Raw genomic sequence first — 20,204 nt, forward strand, 5'->3', positions numbered from 1 at the left:
AATCGGCTACTTGAACAAGAACATCCTCAACTATGCCTCTGGGAATCTTGGTAGAGCGGTCAGCTAACTTCAATTTGACTTGTGTAGGCTTTAGGTTCTCCAGGCCCAACGCTTGGTACACATGATATGGCAAGAGATTAACACTAGCACCAAGGCCTAAAAGAGCATTACCCGTGAATTTTTCCCCCATCTTGCATGATATTGTAGGACTTCCCCGGATCTTTGAGCTTGACCGAGCTTGCTGATGGATAATAGATGTTGTTTGTCCAGCTAGAAACACTCTCTTTGGAACATGAGTACTTCTCTTTATGTTGCATGCATCCTTCAAGAATTTGGCATATGATGGCAACTACTTGATCGCTTTGAGAAAGGGGATATTGATGTTATCTTTCTCAAATGCTTCCTTCATCTCTAAAAATTGCTTGTCCTTTTTGCTTTGAGCAAAAAACATAGGAAAAGGTGCCTTCGGTACATACACATCTGCATGTGTTTGCTCTTCTTTCTCTTTGGTCTTCTTGCATATCTTGTCTTGGTCATCTTGACAAATGGGAGTGGAAAGGATTTCCCCCACTTCCTTTTGAAATTCATTTGAAATCTTGACCGATTGCTCAGAAGCAATGTCATCATGAGAAGGTAAGTCAACCTTGTTGTCTATCTTCAATCCTCGATCCGAGAGTAGTAATCGAAATGACATGATCATGGAGGTGATCGAAGACTAGAAGTTGTCCCAATATGGCATACATCTTCACTCTTCGATATTGGTTCCAATAAGCTAGGTTGAGTGGCTTGTGTCTTTACGCTGCAAAGCAAAGAGTGAGTTGGTCGACCTTAGCCTCTAGAGACTCCATTCTAGAACATTGACTTGCCCGAGATTGCTGGAGATTGAAATGGACCGCGCAATAAGCTCTAGAACACTTTCAAACTTCTGATTTTTCTCGTGATAGCAAAGTAATTTCATTCTCCGGTTGGCAAGGTGCGCATAATTTCTCCTAGGATCGTGCAATAACTCTCCACTTGTATTGGAATTTTGTTGAGAGTATAATTGTTGTTGAGGGACCAACTGTGAAACTTGACTTGTCTCGTGGAATATAACTTTGATCTTGAGAACCTGGGGTCCAAAGATTCTCGCCTCCAATAATTACCTTGAAAGTTATTACCACCTTGGTTGGGCCTCTCGAAATGAGTTTATATTGTACTCTCCAACCGATGCATGTTGATAGTAACTAGGACATTCTAGAGTTGCATGAGAAGTGTCCCAACGGACTTCGCAAAGATTGGCTAGCTTGCATGACCGGGGAGAGATTTAACTTGAGACTTGTTGAACTTGGAGGATTCATAGAGAACCGATTAAATTTCTTACTCAGAGTTTCAATGCTGGTGGCCAGGCTGGCCAATGTAGACTTCAGTTCTTGATCTGATTGTTCATGTGCTTTGTAGCCAAATTGCTTTGGCTCCCCCTCCATGCTAGCGACATCCTCGTTCTAGTAGTCCATTGTTGTGTTTCTTCAGCTAAATTCTCGAGAAAGTTGTAAGCTTCCTCTCCATCCATCGATGTAAACTTGCCTTTGTGTATTGACTATATCATCTGCTTGTTCATCATCGAGAGTCCTCGATAGAAAAAATGAGCAAGTGTGCTCTTATCGTATCCATGATGTGGACATGAGACTAGCAGATTATTGAATTTCTCCCAGCTTTGATGATATTCTTCAGTCACCTTCCCTTTGAAATTGTTGATGGCTTGCTGCATGGCATCTGTCTTCTGTGGTGGGTAGAACTTGTTCATAAACTTTGTTCTCAACTTCTCCCAGTTGTCTATTGAATTTATCGGCTGTGCAGTTAACCATTCCGATGCTTTACCTTCGAAAGTGAGAGTGGGAACGAATGATTTTGATACTCTCATCCCCGATATTCTCGTTCTTGAAAGTTCGGTGATCGATAGAAATTTGTTCATGTGAACATAAGGCTGAACATTAATCGACCGTTGAACTTTGGAAGCATAGAGATTACCGATGCTCTAAGCTCAAACCGTTAGCTTCGCTTTACGGAAAAACAATACTTTGCCGGGTGGGTCTCCAATGATTGGCGAATAGAAATTGCTCAACTTCTTCCTCTATTGTGCTTGCATGGGTGGGATAGCTTCAGGATTATTGGTGTCCAAAACACCTCCATCATTGCGTGCGGCCATTATATCAATCCTGTCTAGTATTCTTGCTATGCAAAGATGATGAAAACTATCCTATTATGCTTGAATGCAATTAAACTAATATGCAACTATTCTAAATTATACTAATATGCAAAACTACTTTCCTTCAACTTGGTTGGGCTTTGCAGCTAGTATCTCGCCCGTTGTCTAAAGCTGTCTCTTCTAGGGTTATGGTGAATCACTTGGATTGCTTAAGTACCACGTCCCACAGACGATAGTCCGTTTGTCAAGATTCAGACAAGAAACACTAGAGTTTGATATTTCGCTGTGTTGGCTTACAACTTCAATTGTTGAAAAGATCCTAAATGCAATTATACTAGAAAGCAATAAACTAAACTATGATGCAACTATACTAAGAAAGCAATAAAAAGAATGAAGATTCGACTAACCTGGATGGTAGATCTTGTCTTCGAGATGTCCTTCAAGCTTCTCTCTTTCTCAAAAGGTTGGATGATGCGACTAAAATTGCCTCAAGATCCAAAGTTCTAATCTTGAAAGAAAACGTTAAACATAAACAACTTAAAACGACAGCGGCGCCATTGACACTACCTTTTTTGTGTGTGTAGATGGTATATGGATGATGTAGATAGATGATGATCGTTGAACAAATAGAAGTGTATCAAAACCTAATTATCCCTCAATAAGTAAAGGATGAGTAGGGTATCGTTCCACTTTTAAGTGTATATTTATATGAAGGACATGATTGGAAAGGGGGTTTGAGGGATTAAAACTATTATTATAGATATTGTAGATTCTAATGTTAAACTAAACTAAACTAAACTAACTAACTAAACTTATACTAAACCTAAGAATTGGAAATAGGGAGAGAATATGAGAGAGATAGATTCAAGAGATTCAAATCCACCAATGCTTTTGATTCAATGACCTTTTGCTTCATGTTGTTCTCCAAGTAGACTACAATCTAATTATGCCCTTCGATGGATGAAAACATCGTTAACAATTAACTCTACTTAAGGTTGTTCCTATGTTCATATTAATAGTATCTTCTTTTCTTTTATGTGAGCTTGGGCAGCTATTCAATGAATCACCATCTAAGGCAAACACAAGGAATACTTCCCTTACTCTAAAACACTACACAATTAGAAGAAAAGTAGAGAATAATAGTATAATATTCAATTACAATAAATAAAACTATATTATAGCATTATATTCAATTGCAATAAATAAAAGCATGTTACTAGCAAATATTCAATTGCAATAAATAAAACCCTAAACTAGCATGATATTCAATTGTAATAAATAAAAACCTTAATCTATACTTCCATCCCCTGGTGTGGGCAATGGAACTAATAACTAAAAACATAAAGAACTAACCTGATTGAAGAACACCATAAACCAGAAGAATCATTAAACCTTAAGCACCGACTTCATCTCCTCCCTTGAAGGAGAAGATTAGTGTCACACCCCGAATTTCGACAGAATTCAGAAAAACATTATTTGTCCCCGACTCTTCGATTTCCGAGGTGTGACGCACTCTCCACTCCCAAAAACCCATAAACAGCTTTTAAAATATGGATAATTAAAACCAATAAAAATTTTAACTTAAAAACAAATCATCTTCATTACCAAAAACAATTTACAAATGAAAATGCAAATAACCTTATCTCAACTAAAAATCTATATCACCTCAAGGGAAAACAAAACTTATCCTGAGATACAATGCTAACGCAAACCACAAGCAAAGAACCAATCTTATTCATCACTAAACCTTAAGACTTATCAACTATGTTCATTTAATCGAACACACCCGATAAGCAAACATGCAAATCGGGTCAGCATTATAAAAATGCTGGTGTGAGTAGCTCTAAAAACAAAATATACTTATACAAATATAGACATAATCCATAATGGCATTAGTTCCTCCACCGAGAGCTTTTTAACTTTCAATGACAAATACAACATCCTTAAGAATAATAATTAAGGCGGTAGTTCCTCCAATCGAGAGTTTTAACTTCCCACTAACCACACAAACAAACTATACACATAATAAATAAGGCATGTAGTTCCTCCATCGAAAGTTTTAGGTTCAACTAAACCAATAACCAAACAAACATATTATATAATGCACTCATTTCATGCTCAATCACAGAGAGTGGGTCGCCTCTCTGCCCAAGTAATTAGTTTGACCCACCCTTCTGCAAAACCATATATAATAATCTATCTACATATACATCATTAACAAACATATTACCCTAATTATATTAATAAAGGTTTTCTTTTCGTGTCCCTAAAATCACGTCAGATCTATGTCTTACCTAGTTTCCCTGGCTACCACAATCGCAAACCCAACGCCGAACATGTACATCCACATGCCTCCCCTTTACATAATGAGCCACTCCGTGCGTAACCACCCTGAAAAATAGGCCGCGACACCGTAAATCCTCACACGATCTATGTAAGCACTTATTCGCATAAAAATATTGGCGATCATCGTTCTATTTTTTGAACGGAATAATCCAGCCACTATTCGGCTCGCCAGAGGGCCATTCAGCTTTTGAAAACGCCGTAAGGGCACCGAAGGCCATTCAGATTAACCGAAACGCCGTAAGGGCCAATCACATGAGTTGTGGTAGTGGTTCTAGGATTTTCGTTATGTAATTTATTCAGGTGTCATAATGCGTAATGACTCATAAACATTCCACTATATCACGCGCAAATCAATTACCTTATTGCACTAAGCCATAATATTTAGAAACATCTCAATTATATCTCATAACCACTTTCATTATTTCATGTGCCAATATATTATTGCACTACACCACATTCCTCAAATATTCACCGATACTATATTAGCATCTCACATATAAAATAATGGAGTGTATATACATTTCTCCAAGATATTGCATTAATATAACTATCCCAAAGATATTATATCATGTCACAATGCTTCAACGATCGCATACATCTTTATTATAACGATTAGGAATATAATGTCTCCTAACATCTCAATATCTGTCAAAATACACAACATCAATGTCAAATCTTTCTTAGATAATGACAACCAAATATATACTAGCTTCCACAGCATTTTATTATTATATGTGTCCATATAATATACACATAAAACGAGTAGCACAAATAAACAAATCCAACAATCAAAGCCCAATATAAATATGCTTTACACACTACTCACGTCAAATCTAAATTAGATAATGACCAACCAAGTTATATAATATCGACAATATTTTATTACTATATTTATCCATATAATCAAATATGTGAAAAACTGGAAAAATCAACATTCCCAGTCAAAGGTCAAAGTCAACGGTCAACAGTCAAAGTCAACGGTCAAAGGTCAACACCTCATGGTCAAGGTCAAACTCAACATGTCATGGTCAAAGTCAAACTGTCGTTTCCGTGTTCGACAGGTTCAGGGTCATAGCCATGGATCATGGCTAAGGTTAATGTGCATGGCTCATGGGCTCATGGCCAAGGTCATGGTTCGGACCCAACTGGCCAAGCCCAAACCTTAGAACCCGAAAGTCTAAAAGTCCACTTATTTATTCTACCTGACCCAATTGGATCTATTTTAAGTCCTATGGACTGGTCCCAAGCAATATTAGAAAACTGGCCCAAAACAGTTAAGGGGTTCGGTCCAAAAATACAAATGAAACGGGCCATAGACTAATATTAAAACTGGTCCCAAAACTTAAGTTAAACTGGTCCAAAAAAAATACAAATGGGTTCGGCCCAAAATTTAACTGAAACTGGCCCAACAAAACAAAGGAAATTGGCCCATAGATTAATTGGAAAAAGGCCCTAAACAAAACCAACTAAAATCGGGCCCAAAATCAACCAATAGAGTTTTGGCCCAACCCAAAACTTAATATTAGATTTCGGCCCACATAAAATAATCTAAACCGCCCAAACGAAACAATAAGGCCCAAGCCCAAATCGGCTTGTTACTGTTCATCTTCTTCACCCATCAGCCACCACCAAAACCGACCACCACCAGATTCCAATCGGCCACCCAATCCAACCTAGCGGTTTGACTCCTCATAGAAACCCACACCACTTTAATGAAAACGAAAACCCCAAATCATACAATCCAAACATCACAAAAACTAGATCTAGAAATTTCTCGTCGCCATTAATGGTGGCTTCAAGCTTCCAACAGCCATGACGACCTCCAACCACCAATCAAAAAGCAAAACCCAATCATTCAAAAATCAAAAACCAAAGCCAACCATAACAAGCATCTTGGCGGTTTCTTGGCACCATTAACGATTTTCTTGGGAGCTTCCAACAAACTCTATCATGTTCGATCCCCTCACTTACTACACTACTCCCTCACCAACAATCCATCAAACCCAACAAATTTTAAAACAATCAAACGACAAATACCGACCCATTAACGTGTTTATAGAGCCGACAAAGAAACCAAACGTCAAACTCCAAATCTTCCCATCCCACCAATCTCTATATTAAGACCACCCGCAATATAAATTTAACGGTCCTAACTGTTCTTTGGCATTGGTTCACGCAGCCATTAACGTCATCGAGGTTCAACAGTTCAACCTCACTTTCAGAAGTTTTCGAAGTTTTAACAACACGACAAATTCAACAGCGAGTTTTCAAGTGGCGGGGCGACCTAAATAAAGCGATATAATGAGCGGTATATAAAAATGTAAACATTAAACAAGTATACATCGATACACGAAAACCATAAATCCGTGAAATAGCAAAATAGCTACTCACTTGTATGACCCGACTCGACGAATCCTCCTAGCCCGATTAAATTCCACCCTCCGTAAATCCAAATTTTCATCTCTCGCTCCATTTTCATTATTTTATTATTTCTCTCAACCCTATTTTTCTAGAAAAATGTGTTTATATACTTGGGTCCCAAACCCAAGCCCAACACCGACTTCAAGCCCCAAAAACCGGCCCACGTATCCCGAGTCCAATCCGGCTTAATTTTGAAAATAAATAATTAAATTAATTAATAAATATAAAAATATTATTTAAAAATACTTTACAATTAGCCTTCCATAAAGAAGGAAGAACACGAAGAACGAGAAGAAGAAGAGTCGAAGAACATAAGACTAGAAAGACTAATTTATTAAGACTTCGGCTAGTTAAAACCGATCTTTTATTATTAATCTCTCTCTCAGCCTCAAGTTCCGAGACAAGAATATAAGTGAATTGGCCAATTACATGAGGCACTTAAAGTCTTCTATTTATAGGGGTTACAATGAGCTCTAGAAGCATTCCAAACCGTCATTTGTTTCCTAATACAAATAGACTTCTTCCAGAGTCCGACTTCGCCTTCAAAACCGGAAGGAATTGGCTACGATTAATCGATTCATGCATCCGACGATTATTCATGCGTCGCAGACTTAATCAATGCCACCGACGCTCGATTTATGCGTCCCAGACGCAATCAATGTGTCTGGACGCTCGATACATGCATCCCAGACGCATAAGCCGATTTTCTCTCTTCTGCTCTATCCTTCTATCCTCTTTTGCGGGCTTTGGTCCAAACAACGAATCCTTTGGCCTTGGGCTTCCAAATAGACTTTAAAATAGGTCAAAGTCGCATCTTTAACAGCTCCAATTCCTTGGCCTTCTCCATGATTGTCCACGGGCCTCTCATGTGATCCTTAATGCTCTGAATTGCTTCGTTTTACCCCATTTTCTCTAATATTCTACAAAACTCTCTTTTTCACTTGTAGAATCTTAAAACACAACTTATAAACACTATTAGTCCACTAAGATGGCTAAACAAGAGGCATAATCGAGGGTTAAATAGCACTTTTTGAGCACTTATCAGATGCACTCATGACAATATGCTATGTGGCAGTGTGTAGGTAATGGGCAGTCAAAGGTTTGGAAATCCATACTATGACATTATCTAACTACTATTAACACTTTAAGCAAATAGAAAACAACAAAAACTAGAGCAATGCAGAAAAAACAACAATGCAGCTTGCAGAAACCGAATTTTTTTTACTTGCCTGAAGCCTGAAGACAGTAATATGCAGCTTGAACTCTATTTTGCGAGTAGATAATTTGGTTTGGTTTGAGAATTTGGATTTTTCTTTTGTTTGATTTTGCTTTCGTTTGATTTTGGTTTGAGAACTCTATTTCGTTGTTTTGTTTTCGTTTGATTTTGCTTTTTGCTGGTGTTGAATTTCGTTTTGCTAGGAAGCTGGTGTTGGGCGAGATGAAGGGTTTCTTTTGTTTTTTCTTTCTTAACTTTTGTTTTAATTTCTACCATTAGATTTTGAGATGATCTCGGGTTTTTGAGTGGCTACGAAATGGAGTGGGCTGGAGTGGGCTAAACTGGGAGTGGGAGTATCCCCCCTATATATATATATACAACTTTTGACTTTTGAAAAAGCAAAAGGTAGGATGTCAAGTTCCAGGGTCCCACCGGACAAAGTAATACTTGACTTGATTCTAGCTGTAAGGATAAGAATCCAAAGCAAAATAATGCTGATTCTGCCTTTATTCCGTTTGTTAAGGATAAGAATCCTTATCATGATAATATTTCCTCTTTATGGAGAATAATTCTGCTTTATCTCCTCTTTATGGGCCATAGGTAGTCATCATTGCTTTCTTTGATATTTAGAAAACTTGTCGTGCAAACAAAAACTTCCTTATTTTTTAGAGGAAGTGGGCTTGGGCTCCTGATTAGCCTGAAGAACTTGCTTGAATTTAGCCCATATGTCAATGGGTTCAACTGGAAGATTAGAAGAACTCGGATAAATCTGGGTTAGAGCCCCAGTAAGATTAAAATTGTCACCCAAGTCCCCATCTGGCTGACTTTCTCCTGCAATACAAGCAAATTGATTTGCTTCATCTAGGCTATCATTTGATGTCATAGAAACCAAGGCCCAAAATATCGTTGATATATCTAACATATATCGTTTTTTTGGTACACCGACATCGATATATCCGATATATATCCACCGAATATTGAATCCTTTTTTTCTCGATATATATCGGAATTTCTGATATTAAACTTTATATCGCTGATATAATCGATATATGCGATATTTACGATATATATTGTTTGACTTTTTGACCATTTTTAAATATAAATATCCGATATTTCCTATATTTTTGATATTTTATGATATTTTTTTACTGATATTTCCGATATTTTAGATAGTTTGGACTGGTCACAAAAAAAATGGATATATCTGATATTTCCGATATATCTGATACATATCGGTTTTTGGGTACACCGAAATATTCACTGAATTTGATATTTTGGGCCTTGATAGAAACATCATCATGCTGGGAGGATACTATTGCATTTTCTGAGGATGATATCTCCTTTGTACTGGAGGATGCTTTAGTAGTAGGCAGTAGCTTGAACGAAGTCAAGAAATGACTCTTAAGCTTCTCCATACATAAGTCATTAATTTGATTTTCTGAGAAACTCGGATTCTAAAAATCTGATAAGATTCTTCATCATATCAAAAGGGTTTCCTGTATCCATATCTTCGGAAGGATTAATTCTAGGAGTCTGTTCAATGAATGATTTCAAATCATTCTCAATACTGATAATGGCTTCTTCTATTGGAAAAGTAATCCACCATTTTGAATAAAACTTCCTTTTGAGAACTAGAATTTAATTTAAGGTGATTATATTCACATTTAAAATCCCACTTAAATATCCATGGTATACCATAAATGGTAAAAAAATGTTAAAGACGGTAAACCCATAGGCATCTTATCATCACCCTTTAATTGAGGATGATAATCTATCCATTTTAGAAATATATCTAAAAGGTTTTCCGGGAGAATATCAAGTTCAGGACCAAAATATTCTCACCAATGAAAAATCCAATAGGGATAGTCAGTCTTAATAGATTAGGGACATAGTTTAATAAACCATGAATGTTTTCTGTGAGTATTTTGATAGAAAAATGTGTTAGTACATGCTAAGATATAATCCCAATAATTATAAAATATATTTGTCAAACTCAATTTTCGACATTTGTTAAGATCTAAACCCCAATCATTATAAGAGATAAATCTTTTAAATATTGCTTTGTTGTAAGAGATCGAACTATATTCCGAATCAGGCTTCTGTAATGTATGGTTAATATCCATAGTAGAAGTAGCCGAAGCTAGAATTTCTTCATAGATATATCTATGTTTGCCATCAATAACAGGATACTGTTGTGTGTCAAAATATCTTCTTTGAATTTCCCAAGGATTAGGCATCCACTGCTCATCACCTGGTTGAAGATAAATGACGGTTTGATCTGCTATTTTATTAGGGACATAAGGAGTCAGAGGAGTAAGAACTGCCTCTTTCATTGACTTTCCTTTCTGCTGAGACAAGGGAGGAAATTGCTCTTCATTGTCAAGGAAATTATATTTTCCTTTGCTCTTCCCACGGCCTTTAGTGGTATAGCCACGACCTTTGCCTTGTTGAGAGGTGCTCATGATCCCTGCAAAAATTCTTGAGTTAGAAAATCTGGCAACGAATTAAAATCACCTTTGATATACTCAATATCAAAATCAAAGGCGAAGAGATCAGCTTGCCATCCTGCAAAAATATGTTTAGATGCAATATTCTTGATATCCTTCTGTAATACCTGTTTAGCAGCACTACAATCAATACGAACCAAGAATTTTTTATTTAATAAATCATCATGGAATTTATGAATACATTTTACCAGCGAAAGAATCTCCTACTTTATAGTAGAATAATTAATCTGGGCTTTCTTCTAAGTGCCAGAAGTGAAACGGATTAATTATTCTTTACGAGAAATAGGATTCTTTTGTTTTAAGATGCCACCATAACCAATATTGGAAGCATCTTTTTCAACAATTTTAAAGCACCGGAAATTAGGTAAAGATAAGTAAGGTAATTGCTTTGCTTTAAGCTTAATCTTTTGTACTGCAAGAGTATGTGCTGGACTCCAAGCTGTTGGAACCTTTGTCAGTCTGGAGTATAAAATAGAGGTATCTTGGGAAAGATTTTTATAATAGTCTGCAAAATAATTAAGACTACTAAGAAATCTCTGTAACTGAGTTTTATCTAATATTTCATCAGGAAATTTAGATGCAAACTCAATACTTCTGTCAATAAGAATTATTTTTCCTTCAGTAATATTATGACCAAGAAAACGAACAGTTGTTTGAAACAAATTCATTTTAGGTGCCGATACTACTAAACCATTTCTTTTAATAAGATCTTTAAATATCTTTAAATGTTTAATATGTTGTTCTAAAGATTTAGAATAAATCAGAATATCATCAATATAAACAATAGAAAAATCCGAATAAGGATTGCAAATATCATTCATAATATTCTGAAATTCTGACAGAGCATTTTTTAATCCAAAGGGCGTTACAGTCCTTTCATGATGTCCAAAGGGTACAATAAAAGCAGTTTTATACCTATCTTCAGTAGCAATTTGGACTTGCAAATATCCTGACTTAAGGTTAAACTTAGAAAATATGATTGCTGTAGATAAACGATCTAATAGATCTTTCTTGTTAGGAATAAGATATCTAATCCATTGTAATGCATCATTGAGGGGTTTGAAATTAATAACTAATCTCGGAACCCCTCTTTCCTTCTCCGCAGCTTTATTAACATAAAAAGCTTTACAACTCCAAGGAGACTTACTCGGAGTAATCAATTTCTTATCCAGAAAACTCTGGATCTCCTTTTGGCATAAAGTCAAATAATCTAATTTCATTTGACTAGGTCTAGCCTTAGTTGGAATAAACTTTTCATTAAACTTGATTCATAGGGTAAAAAGACAATATGTTTCTTTCTTTCCCAAAAAGCATTGGGGACATCACTACAAACTTCAGTGATAAACTGATTCTTTATCTGTTCAATTTGAACATGAAATTCCTTAGTGTTAAGTCTTTGGTGTAATTTTAAAGAAATTATTTCTTCTTTAAGAAAGTTTAATTGATTCTTTTTAGTAATTAAATTATTATTAATTACTTGAATCTGTTTATGTACAGGAGAAGTTATAAAATTAAAAATAACTTTATGATTAGCAACAGTTGAATGAATACCTTTCTCATTAATTTTGGTAATAGGCATAATAGAATTAAGAAAAGGATTTCCTAAAATAATATGCCGAGAAAGATCTTTAACCAGAAGGAAAGTAGAAGATAAACAATGACCTTCTTTGCAGATGAATATATATGTTAACTTGTAAGCAATATGCATAGGGGTGCCGCTAGCAGTGGAAAGGTTTTGAGTAGATTTCTCAAAATATTTAGTAGGTATTAAACCTTCTTGAAATACAATTCAAATCAACTCAAAATATTTTGCAGATGAATACAATTCAAACCTTAATATTTAGTAGGTATTAAGGCAATATGATTTGTAAAAGTATACTAATTCTGAATAACCAAAGTAATAAAAACATTCCATCTTTGGAAAAACTATCCATAGATATCTTATTATGCTGGGAATTAAAATTAGTAACAAGATTTTTATTAATCTTTAACTCTTTTATTTCTATTGTAAGGTTATTAACCTCATACTGTAAATCAGGGACATTAGTAATACGAGAATTGCCTAAATAAAGAGTATTAGAAAGTCTCAAATTATTATAAGAACAAAGATTCTGTAAAGTCATAAAGTTCTGAAGATAATTAAGATTATAATCTTATCTTGTGGAGTAATCTTGAATTTTCTTATCTTCAAAAGATTTTTATAATCTTGTGGTAGCGTAGAACACTGACCATTATTATGACCTTGTTGATCGCACTTATGACATAAATGAAGAGCTTTGGCTTTAGGCCTGAGTCTCTTCCAATGCTGTTTCTCTTTAAAACTTTTGGATTTCTTAAAAGTCTTAGATTTATTATCAACCTTAGTAACTAATATGTTATGCTTTTTTGGTGGTTTAATAGAATTCACCTTTTAAGTATTATCCTTTAGATTTAAAGGTGTTATTGGAGGATGAACATAAGCAATCTTCTTATTATCAGAAGTAGTGGAATGCTTTTGATAACATTCTAACACTCCAATATAATTATCGATAGGTTCAAAATCCTTGTTAACCTGAGATTTTACTGTGATATTAGGTAAATCTCTTTTTACCTCAGATTGAGTGGGTAACTTAATAATCTTATTAGGAAAATGATTATTAACCTGAGGAATAGGTAAACTAGGTTTGACCTTATAATTGTTTATAGGAGTAAAGGTACATTTTTCAATTGTAATATTCCTTTTTACTTCAAAAATTATTGGTTGAGGAATAATCTTTTCCTGTACTTGCTTAACCTCTTTATTAGGTAAATTAATCATCTTATCAGATGACTTCAACTTCTCTTGTTGTTTAAATTTTAAATAATCACTAATATCCTTCTATAGAGTAGCACGTTTAACTCTAGAATTAAGAATATTATGATTTTGATACTCAAGGCAAAACCATTTTGCAAGAGAAGTATGATTCTTCTGGTACCAATCAAAATAATCATTATAAGGTTGAATCATAGGTTTCAACTCTATAGGAGTAAAATATTTACTTAACTCTTCATATTTTAATTTATAAAATTGATTTGTTTTATAATATGTGTAATCCATTATAAAACAAATTTCATTTATGAAGTTGTGGGAGATTCCCTAGCTTGCTGTGTATAAATACCATGTGGTATTTGTTGATTAAAGATATGAATCTCTTCTACAGATTGATTATACTAAGATAAAGATTCAACTTCTGAAGCTGAATGCCTAGAAGATTGTGGTATGGAGATCTTATAAGAAGATCTTGAAGACAAACTTCTACTAACAAAATGTTTCTTAACGTTTAATATAACTTCACCTTCAGTTGATTGAATTATTTGATCTAAATCATTATTAATGATTGGCTATGGTTGAACAGCGTTTTTGCAAGTCCATGAATTAGGAAATTGAATTTCACTCCAAGGAATCATCTTGGGTGTTACTACACTAGAAGTTAAAAGATTTGTATAAATTAACACAGTTTTACCTGGTGTAGATTTATTCCGTGCATTATTAGGAGTTAAAGTTTGTAACACCTTATAGTGAACTTTGTAGGTAATTCCAATCACCTCAGATCCAGGTAAAAAGTTATAACATTTAGCCTGAATTTGTAATGATAAAGAATCATAAATATTTCTATTCAACAAAGATAAACTTAAATTAGGATAGACATCAAAATAGACTAGTCCATGACAATGACTAGTCTCTACTGCTCCTATAAGGGATGGTAAATAGTCGAGACACCTAGCATCTCTGAGAGTTGCTTGAATACAAGCATTCATACCCAAAAGGGTCAAAGGTCTAAATGCAACATGTATTAATCCTACATGAATAAATTTATAATTATTCATATAAGGATATAAATCACGAGGACTTAAAAGATGCAAATTATTACTCATGGAATGTAAACTAATAGTTTGTTCCATAGTCTTTATAGCAATTTTACTGGTCAATTCTCAATCCAGTTACCATATCTATATATGGTCTTGGGATCCATATTAGGAATCATCCATTTGTTCATTTTATCCTGCGTGTCGAGATCATACTCGATTATTTATGTGTTCTTTATTGAACTCAAATAATCATTTGATGACTGTGCCATGGGTGTTGAGGTGTTAGTGCAAAAATAGGTAGAATATAATGAATTAAAATCATACCAAACAGTATTAAAACTATTCATGATGTAATCATTGATATATTGTCTTCTTCACCAAGTATTATAAACAGTAAAATCAAAATCAAGTCTTCAGTGTTTATAATAGTAAAACCACGTTTGTCAACGCTTTACGGGGAGCAAACGGCCTAAAACACATATCCTGCTAAATGGCACTGCATATACCCTACGCGAGTTGGGTGACGTCCTAGAGTTACCATCATAAATGAAAGAAATAATGATGACCTATTGCTTATGCAAATAGTCTTATATCAACAAGAATGAAATTAACTAATCCTAACTTCATCTTTAACAAGATACTATTCATAATACTGGTAAGGAAGAGTCAACAGTATTTTAGGATCCAGGCGGACATTCTTGTTGTCGGTAATTCGAGCGTTTAGCAAGTAGTCCTAAAATGTAACCCTCATGCCTTTTTCCTTAATCATACTGGGGTTATCCCTTACTTACATCTTTTCTTAGGAAATAAAACAATTAAATATAATTGTAAAACATTTCCTCACCGTTAATGCACTAACCTCAAATTAAGATGCCATGACTTTGATACCAAAGAAAAAGAGAGGTAAGGTAAAACACCTGATTAATGCAGAAGTAATCTGTCAGCAGCAAGAACACTTGATAAACAAATTGTATATATATATATATATATAGGTAGACATCAATTTCGTAGACAGCAATCAAACAACAAAATTTTGGCCATTGGATCACCAAATCTAAATCATAAATCAAAGGCCCAAATCTAAGTAGAGCAGGGGTATTTTGGTAAATTTAATTGTTTCTCTACCAAATTTCATTTCTATTCTGCGATAAAAAAAAACCTTTACCTTCTCGCGCTCTCTCTCTCCTCCACTACTGGAAATCGAAAATTGGAATAACCCAAAAATCAAACCCAAGACTAGTGTTGTTGGGTTTGATTACCCAAGACTAGTGTTCAAACCCAAAAATCGTTTACGTCATCGTAGAATGCTTCACAGTTCTAATGTTAATAACAAAAATGGTATTGTTGATTTCCCTGTTGATGGTTCTTCTGACCCTTCATTGTTGGGTAATCTTTACAACATTTTCTTGAATAAATTATGTTTCGTTTTTGTATTCTTGGGTTTATTTGTTCATGTTATGTAATGTAATAGGCAGTTGACTTTTGGAAATTTTGACTTATTGGTGGGCTAGTTTTATAGGTTGTACTTCACAAGAGTTAAGTTAGGGTCTCTAGCTAAAGAATTTTACGTACATATTGATACTGGAAGTGATAGCTTGTGGGTTACTTGTGATTCATGTCAAGGTTGCCCTAAATCCAGTGGACTTGGTGTTAAGTTTTCTTTCCATTAACCTCATTTTTTTTTTTCCAATTTTTATTATGTTATTGTTGTTGGTATTAAGGAAAACGTATTTTGTGTGTTGCAGATCCAGCTCGAGTTTTATAATCCTCAAAGCTCTGGATCAGCGTCATTAGTGTCTTGTGCGGATAATCTATGTAATTCGACTGTTCAAACTGCTGAAGCTGGATGCACATCTCAAGACTCTCAATGTAGTTATTCGTTCCAGTATGGAGATGGGAGTGGGACTTTAGGGTACTTTGTATCGGATATGTTGTATTTTGATTCGCTCACTGGGGATTCTTCAACAGCTAATTCTTCTGCTTACAAAGTAATGTTTCATCCTTAATATCATAGAATGTGTCGTTGTACTATTTTTTTTTTAATTATTACAGATTAGAATTATATATATCTTATAGTTCTAGTTCTTTAGTTTTATTATCTTTTTTGGGTTTCTGGCCTGCTAAGTGGGCATTGTATGTAGATGTAGATGTACCCTCGACTTGTGCATCCATAGTTGTGGTCTGGACTAGTTCAACATTTACAATTATTGATTTGAGTGGCTAACTTGGCCATATATTCAAGATGTGTTTTTATACTGCTAGGTGTCTTTAAGTATGTTTCTGAGATTGTCTTGATTGGTGACTGCCTAGCAATTAATACTATTAAATAAATCTTGCTAAGAAATGACAGACATACACTAACGAAAACAAAATTCATATACCTTTTCCTCGATATTTGTATTTTCCAGTTCTGTTACTTTGTCCGTAGGTAAAATTTCAAGAGAATGGATTAGTTTTCCGACTGTTCAAGCCACCTCTAATTTTCCTGTCGTGCAAAATGATAACTATTAGCCTACTAGAAACAATCTTAAAAACAAATATGATTAATCAATAATGTGTTTTTTTTTAGTTTATTTGGGGTTTATTACAAATCATATTGACTAGTTTAACATCAGAACTTCCAAGTACGATGATTTTGCATTTAGATTAAGAACCACAATTAAATTAATTATCCGTGTATAATTTTGCAACTCAAAAAATGCTTATGGATAAATTTTATTGTAGGGACTAGGGATTGAATTTACTGCAAAAAATCTTAAGAAACCAACATTTTTAAGTTCTTTTAGATGGAAGGAAGAACATTATGTAGTTGGAACTTGGAAGGGTGCTTTATTATGGAAACATTCAAATATTATGTCAAGTCAATTACCTGCTTTAGGATTACCAAGAAACACTATATGAGGTGTTCTTAGTTCACTGATCTTGAGCCCAAGAGCCTTGCGCTTCTCAACCAAAAACATATCTTTTTCCCATGCTCGGAGTTGTAACTTGAGATCATCCAGACCTGTAGTAGTAGATATTATATCTTCAATTTCAGTCATCTTGGCTTTAAGCTCCCCACACACTTCATCAGCTCTGCATTGTTTCTGCTCCTCAAGATGCAAATGGAGAAGTTCACGCAAATCCTCACTTCCAGTACCATTTTAGAGATGGTTTGTTGGAGTCAATCCATCCTGCAGCTCAAGGGGTTTCTTATAAGAGATCTTAAACGAATACAGTCCACATTTGTCATAGTAGAAATAAATCATAGATATTCTTACGTTGTCATTGACACTACAACTAACATTGTACTCGAGTAATGTCTTTATAGTTGAAACTGCTTGAAGTGAGTGTTGAACCGCATGGCGCAAGGGAGTCATCCCATTCTGCAAGCGAGATACAAACTGTACTGCTTCTTGATACAGGTTCGTCATTGTATCTAAAGGAAAATTCCATCTACCATCAAATAATATCACGTACTGTTAAAGCAATAACACTTGAATCACACAGAACACATATATCGCTTGTATGACCAACGAGCAACGAGATATTTTATACAATTTCAAGCTATTGATTCCAATATAGTTAAAGAATATTCTAACATGTCACTCCCTTATAGATAGGACATAAATACTAAAGATTCATTACATAAATTGCTTTGACTTTTTAATTATAGCAGAAATTGAAGACCTCTAAAATTTTAATAGAACTAACAAGTGATTTATGATAAAATTAAATGGAACCGTGAAGTTTTGAAGGAAGAAAAATCGTGCTTTAATGAGGGAGACAAACCTGGTTGCTTTGTTCTTTTGATTTCCAGTAAAATCCGCATAAAAAGATTGTGCTTTTGTAAATAAATTTATTTAACAACGAATGAGTGAACAAACAATTTATTTTAAGACAGAATGTAAATAAATTGAAACAAATCTCGTGTATCAACCCCTTTTTGGATTACTGAGGTGGCATGTCTACTAGCCTGAAGTAGGGTAAGGAAGGGGAGGCGCGAAGCACCGGATTGAGGCCGCACCGATCCAGAAGGTGGTTTGGCCGCATGTGCAAATACATGGGATCGAGAGGTCGAGTCAAAGAAGAAGCACCGTAAGGGAACAGGAACGGGGAGTACTATGGTAGGGCCGCGGAACCCTAAGGGGACAGGTGTGTGGAGGTGGACTAGAGGATAAGAAAAGGATCAAGGGTTAAGAGAAGAATGGAGAGGATATAAAAAGGAACAGTGGAGGAGGAAAAAGGGGAGGAAAAGAAAGAAAAAGAAAAAGAGGGAGAGGAGTTGGAGAGGACCAAGACATAGGATCTTAGTGGTGAATATTTCTATTCATACATTTGGCGCCGTCTGTGGGGACGAGGTAGGTCCACGACTTGGGAGGAAAAAAATCTAGCGGAACATGGCTCCAGCCAAGAGAGGAAGGGGTAGAGGAAGAGGGGTAGAGGAAGAGGGAGAGGAAGACCGAGGAGGGACGAGGCCATTCCAAATGAAACGGCGAGTGTGGAAAATGTAGAGGTGGGGGAAGAGGAGGTTGAAGATTCGGTGGCTGAGGTAACTAGGTTACTTCAGGAGGAGGTAGGCAGGCTTAGGGAAGAGAATGATGAGTTGAGGAGAGAAAGGGAAGACACTCAAGGGGGATCGGAAACAGCCGTCCCTGTAGGTAGTGAAATGGAGGTGCAAAGCGGGGGGCATCCTACGGCAATCGGGAGAACCATGCCGGAGGCATTACCATGGAAATGGTGCAGGCGATGATCGAAAGAGACAGAGAGGCTAATCACGCGGTGGAAAAGGAGAAACACGGCGCGGCCAAGAAGGTGGTGGATAGCCTGAATCAGAACCCACTTGCTAACTCGGTCTAGAATTCGGAGGTACCCAAGAGGTTCACGCAGCCGCAGTTTGAAAGGTACGATGGGAAAGGAGATCCGGCTGACCATTTGCATCACTTTAGTTAGCAGATGTCGCTGTGGCAAGAGGCAAAGTATGATGGACTTCGTTGCATGATGTTTCCTGCCAGTCTGAAGGGGGGAGCATCCGACTGGTATTATCGGTTGGCATCGCGGAGTATTCAAAGGTTCGAGTTGTTGGACCAAGCTTTTGTGAATCACTTCATCCATCAGAAGAAGAGGGTAGTTGACATAGCGGATCTCTTTAACGTCAAGCAGAAGTCCGCCGAGACACTCAGGGACTTCCTGTGCAGATTTAAGGAAGAGATGCTGAGGGTGGAAAATTTGGATGAACGCACCGCGGTCATAACATTCCAGCATGGGTTGAAACAGGGGACCCGGTGCATGAATCAGTGTCTAAGATTGAGGTTATCACCTTGCATGCTTTGTACTTGAAGGTAGAAAGATACATAAGATATGAGGACATTTTGCGGAGAAACAGTAAGGACACAAGAAACCCGACAAGTTAGTACATGCCGTGGCCATGGAGGATAGGAGAGACAAAGATAGGGCTGCGGCTAGAGATAGAGGAAAGTACAGAGGGGAGACACAGAGAGCAGAGAGGGGATGAGACCAAGCCTGAAGGGAGTATAGGGAGAGAAAGCCTTACCGCAGAAGTGGACTTAACACCGCTGAACAAGCCATTGGAGGAAATCCTGCCACTAATCAAGGGACAGCGGAACTACGAAGAACCACGGAGTTCACCTAAGGAGATAGAGTGTAGTAGCCTGATGTGCAAATATTGGACTAAGTCTGCGATGTAGAGGATAGGAGGCAA

General features: G+C 36.0%; 1 protein-coding gene across 1 annotated transcript; it reads left to right on the plus strand.

Annotated features, from left to right (window-relative positions):
* The first annotated feature begins 19,438 nt into the window (after positions 1–19,438).
* On the plus strand, positions 19,439–19,822 carry LOC147475940 (uncharacterized). Its single transcript, XM_086585584.1, has one exon. It carries the CDS (start codon positions 19,439–19,441, stop codon positions 19,820–19,822), a length of 384 nt encoding a protein of 127 aa, XP_086441710.1.
* Positions 19,823–20,204: the final 382 nt, after the last annotated feature.

The sequence above is a fragment of the Coptis chinensis genome, chromosome 9 (genome assembly GCF_015680905.1).
Source record: "Coptis chinensis isolate HL-2020 chromosome 9, ASM1568090v1, whole genome shotgun sequence".
NCBI lineage: Eukaryota > Viridiplantae > Streptophyta > Magnoliopsida > Ranunculales > Ranunculaceae > Coptis > Coptis chinensis.

Bases quoted from the DNA above. Each gene is read 5' to 3' on its own strand.
- LOC147475940 (XM_086585584.1), top strand. From the start codon at position 19,439: ATGTCGCTGTGGCAAGAGGCAAAGTATGATGGACTTCGTTGCATGATG.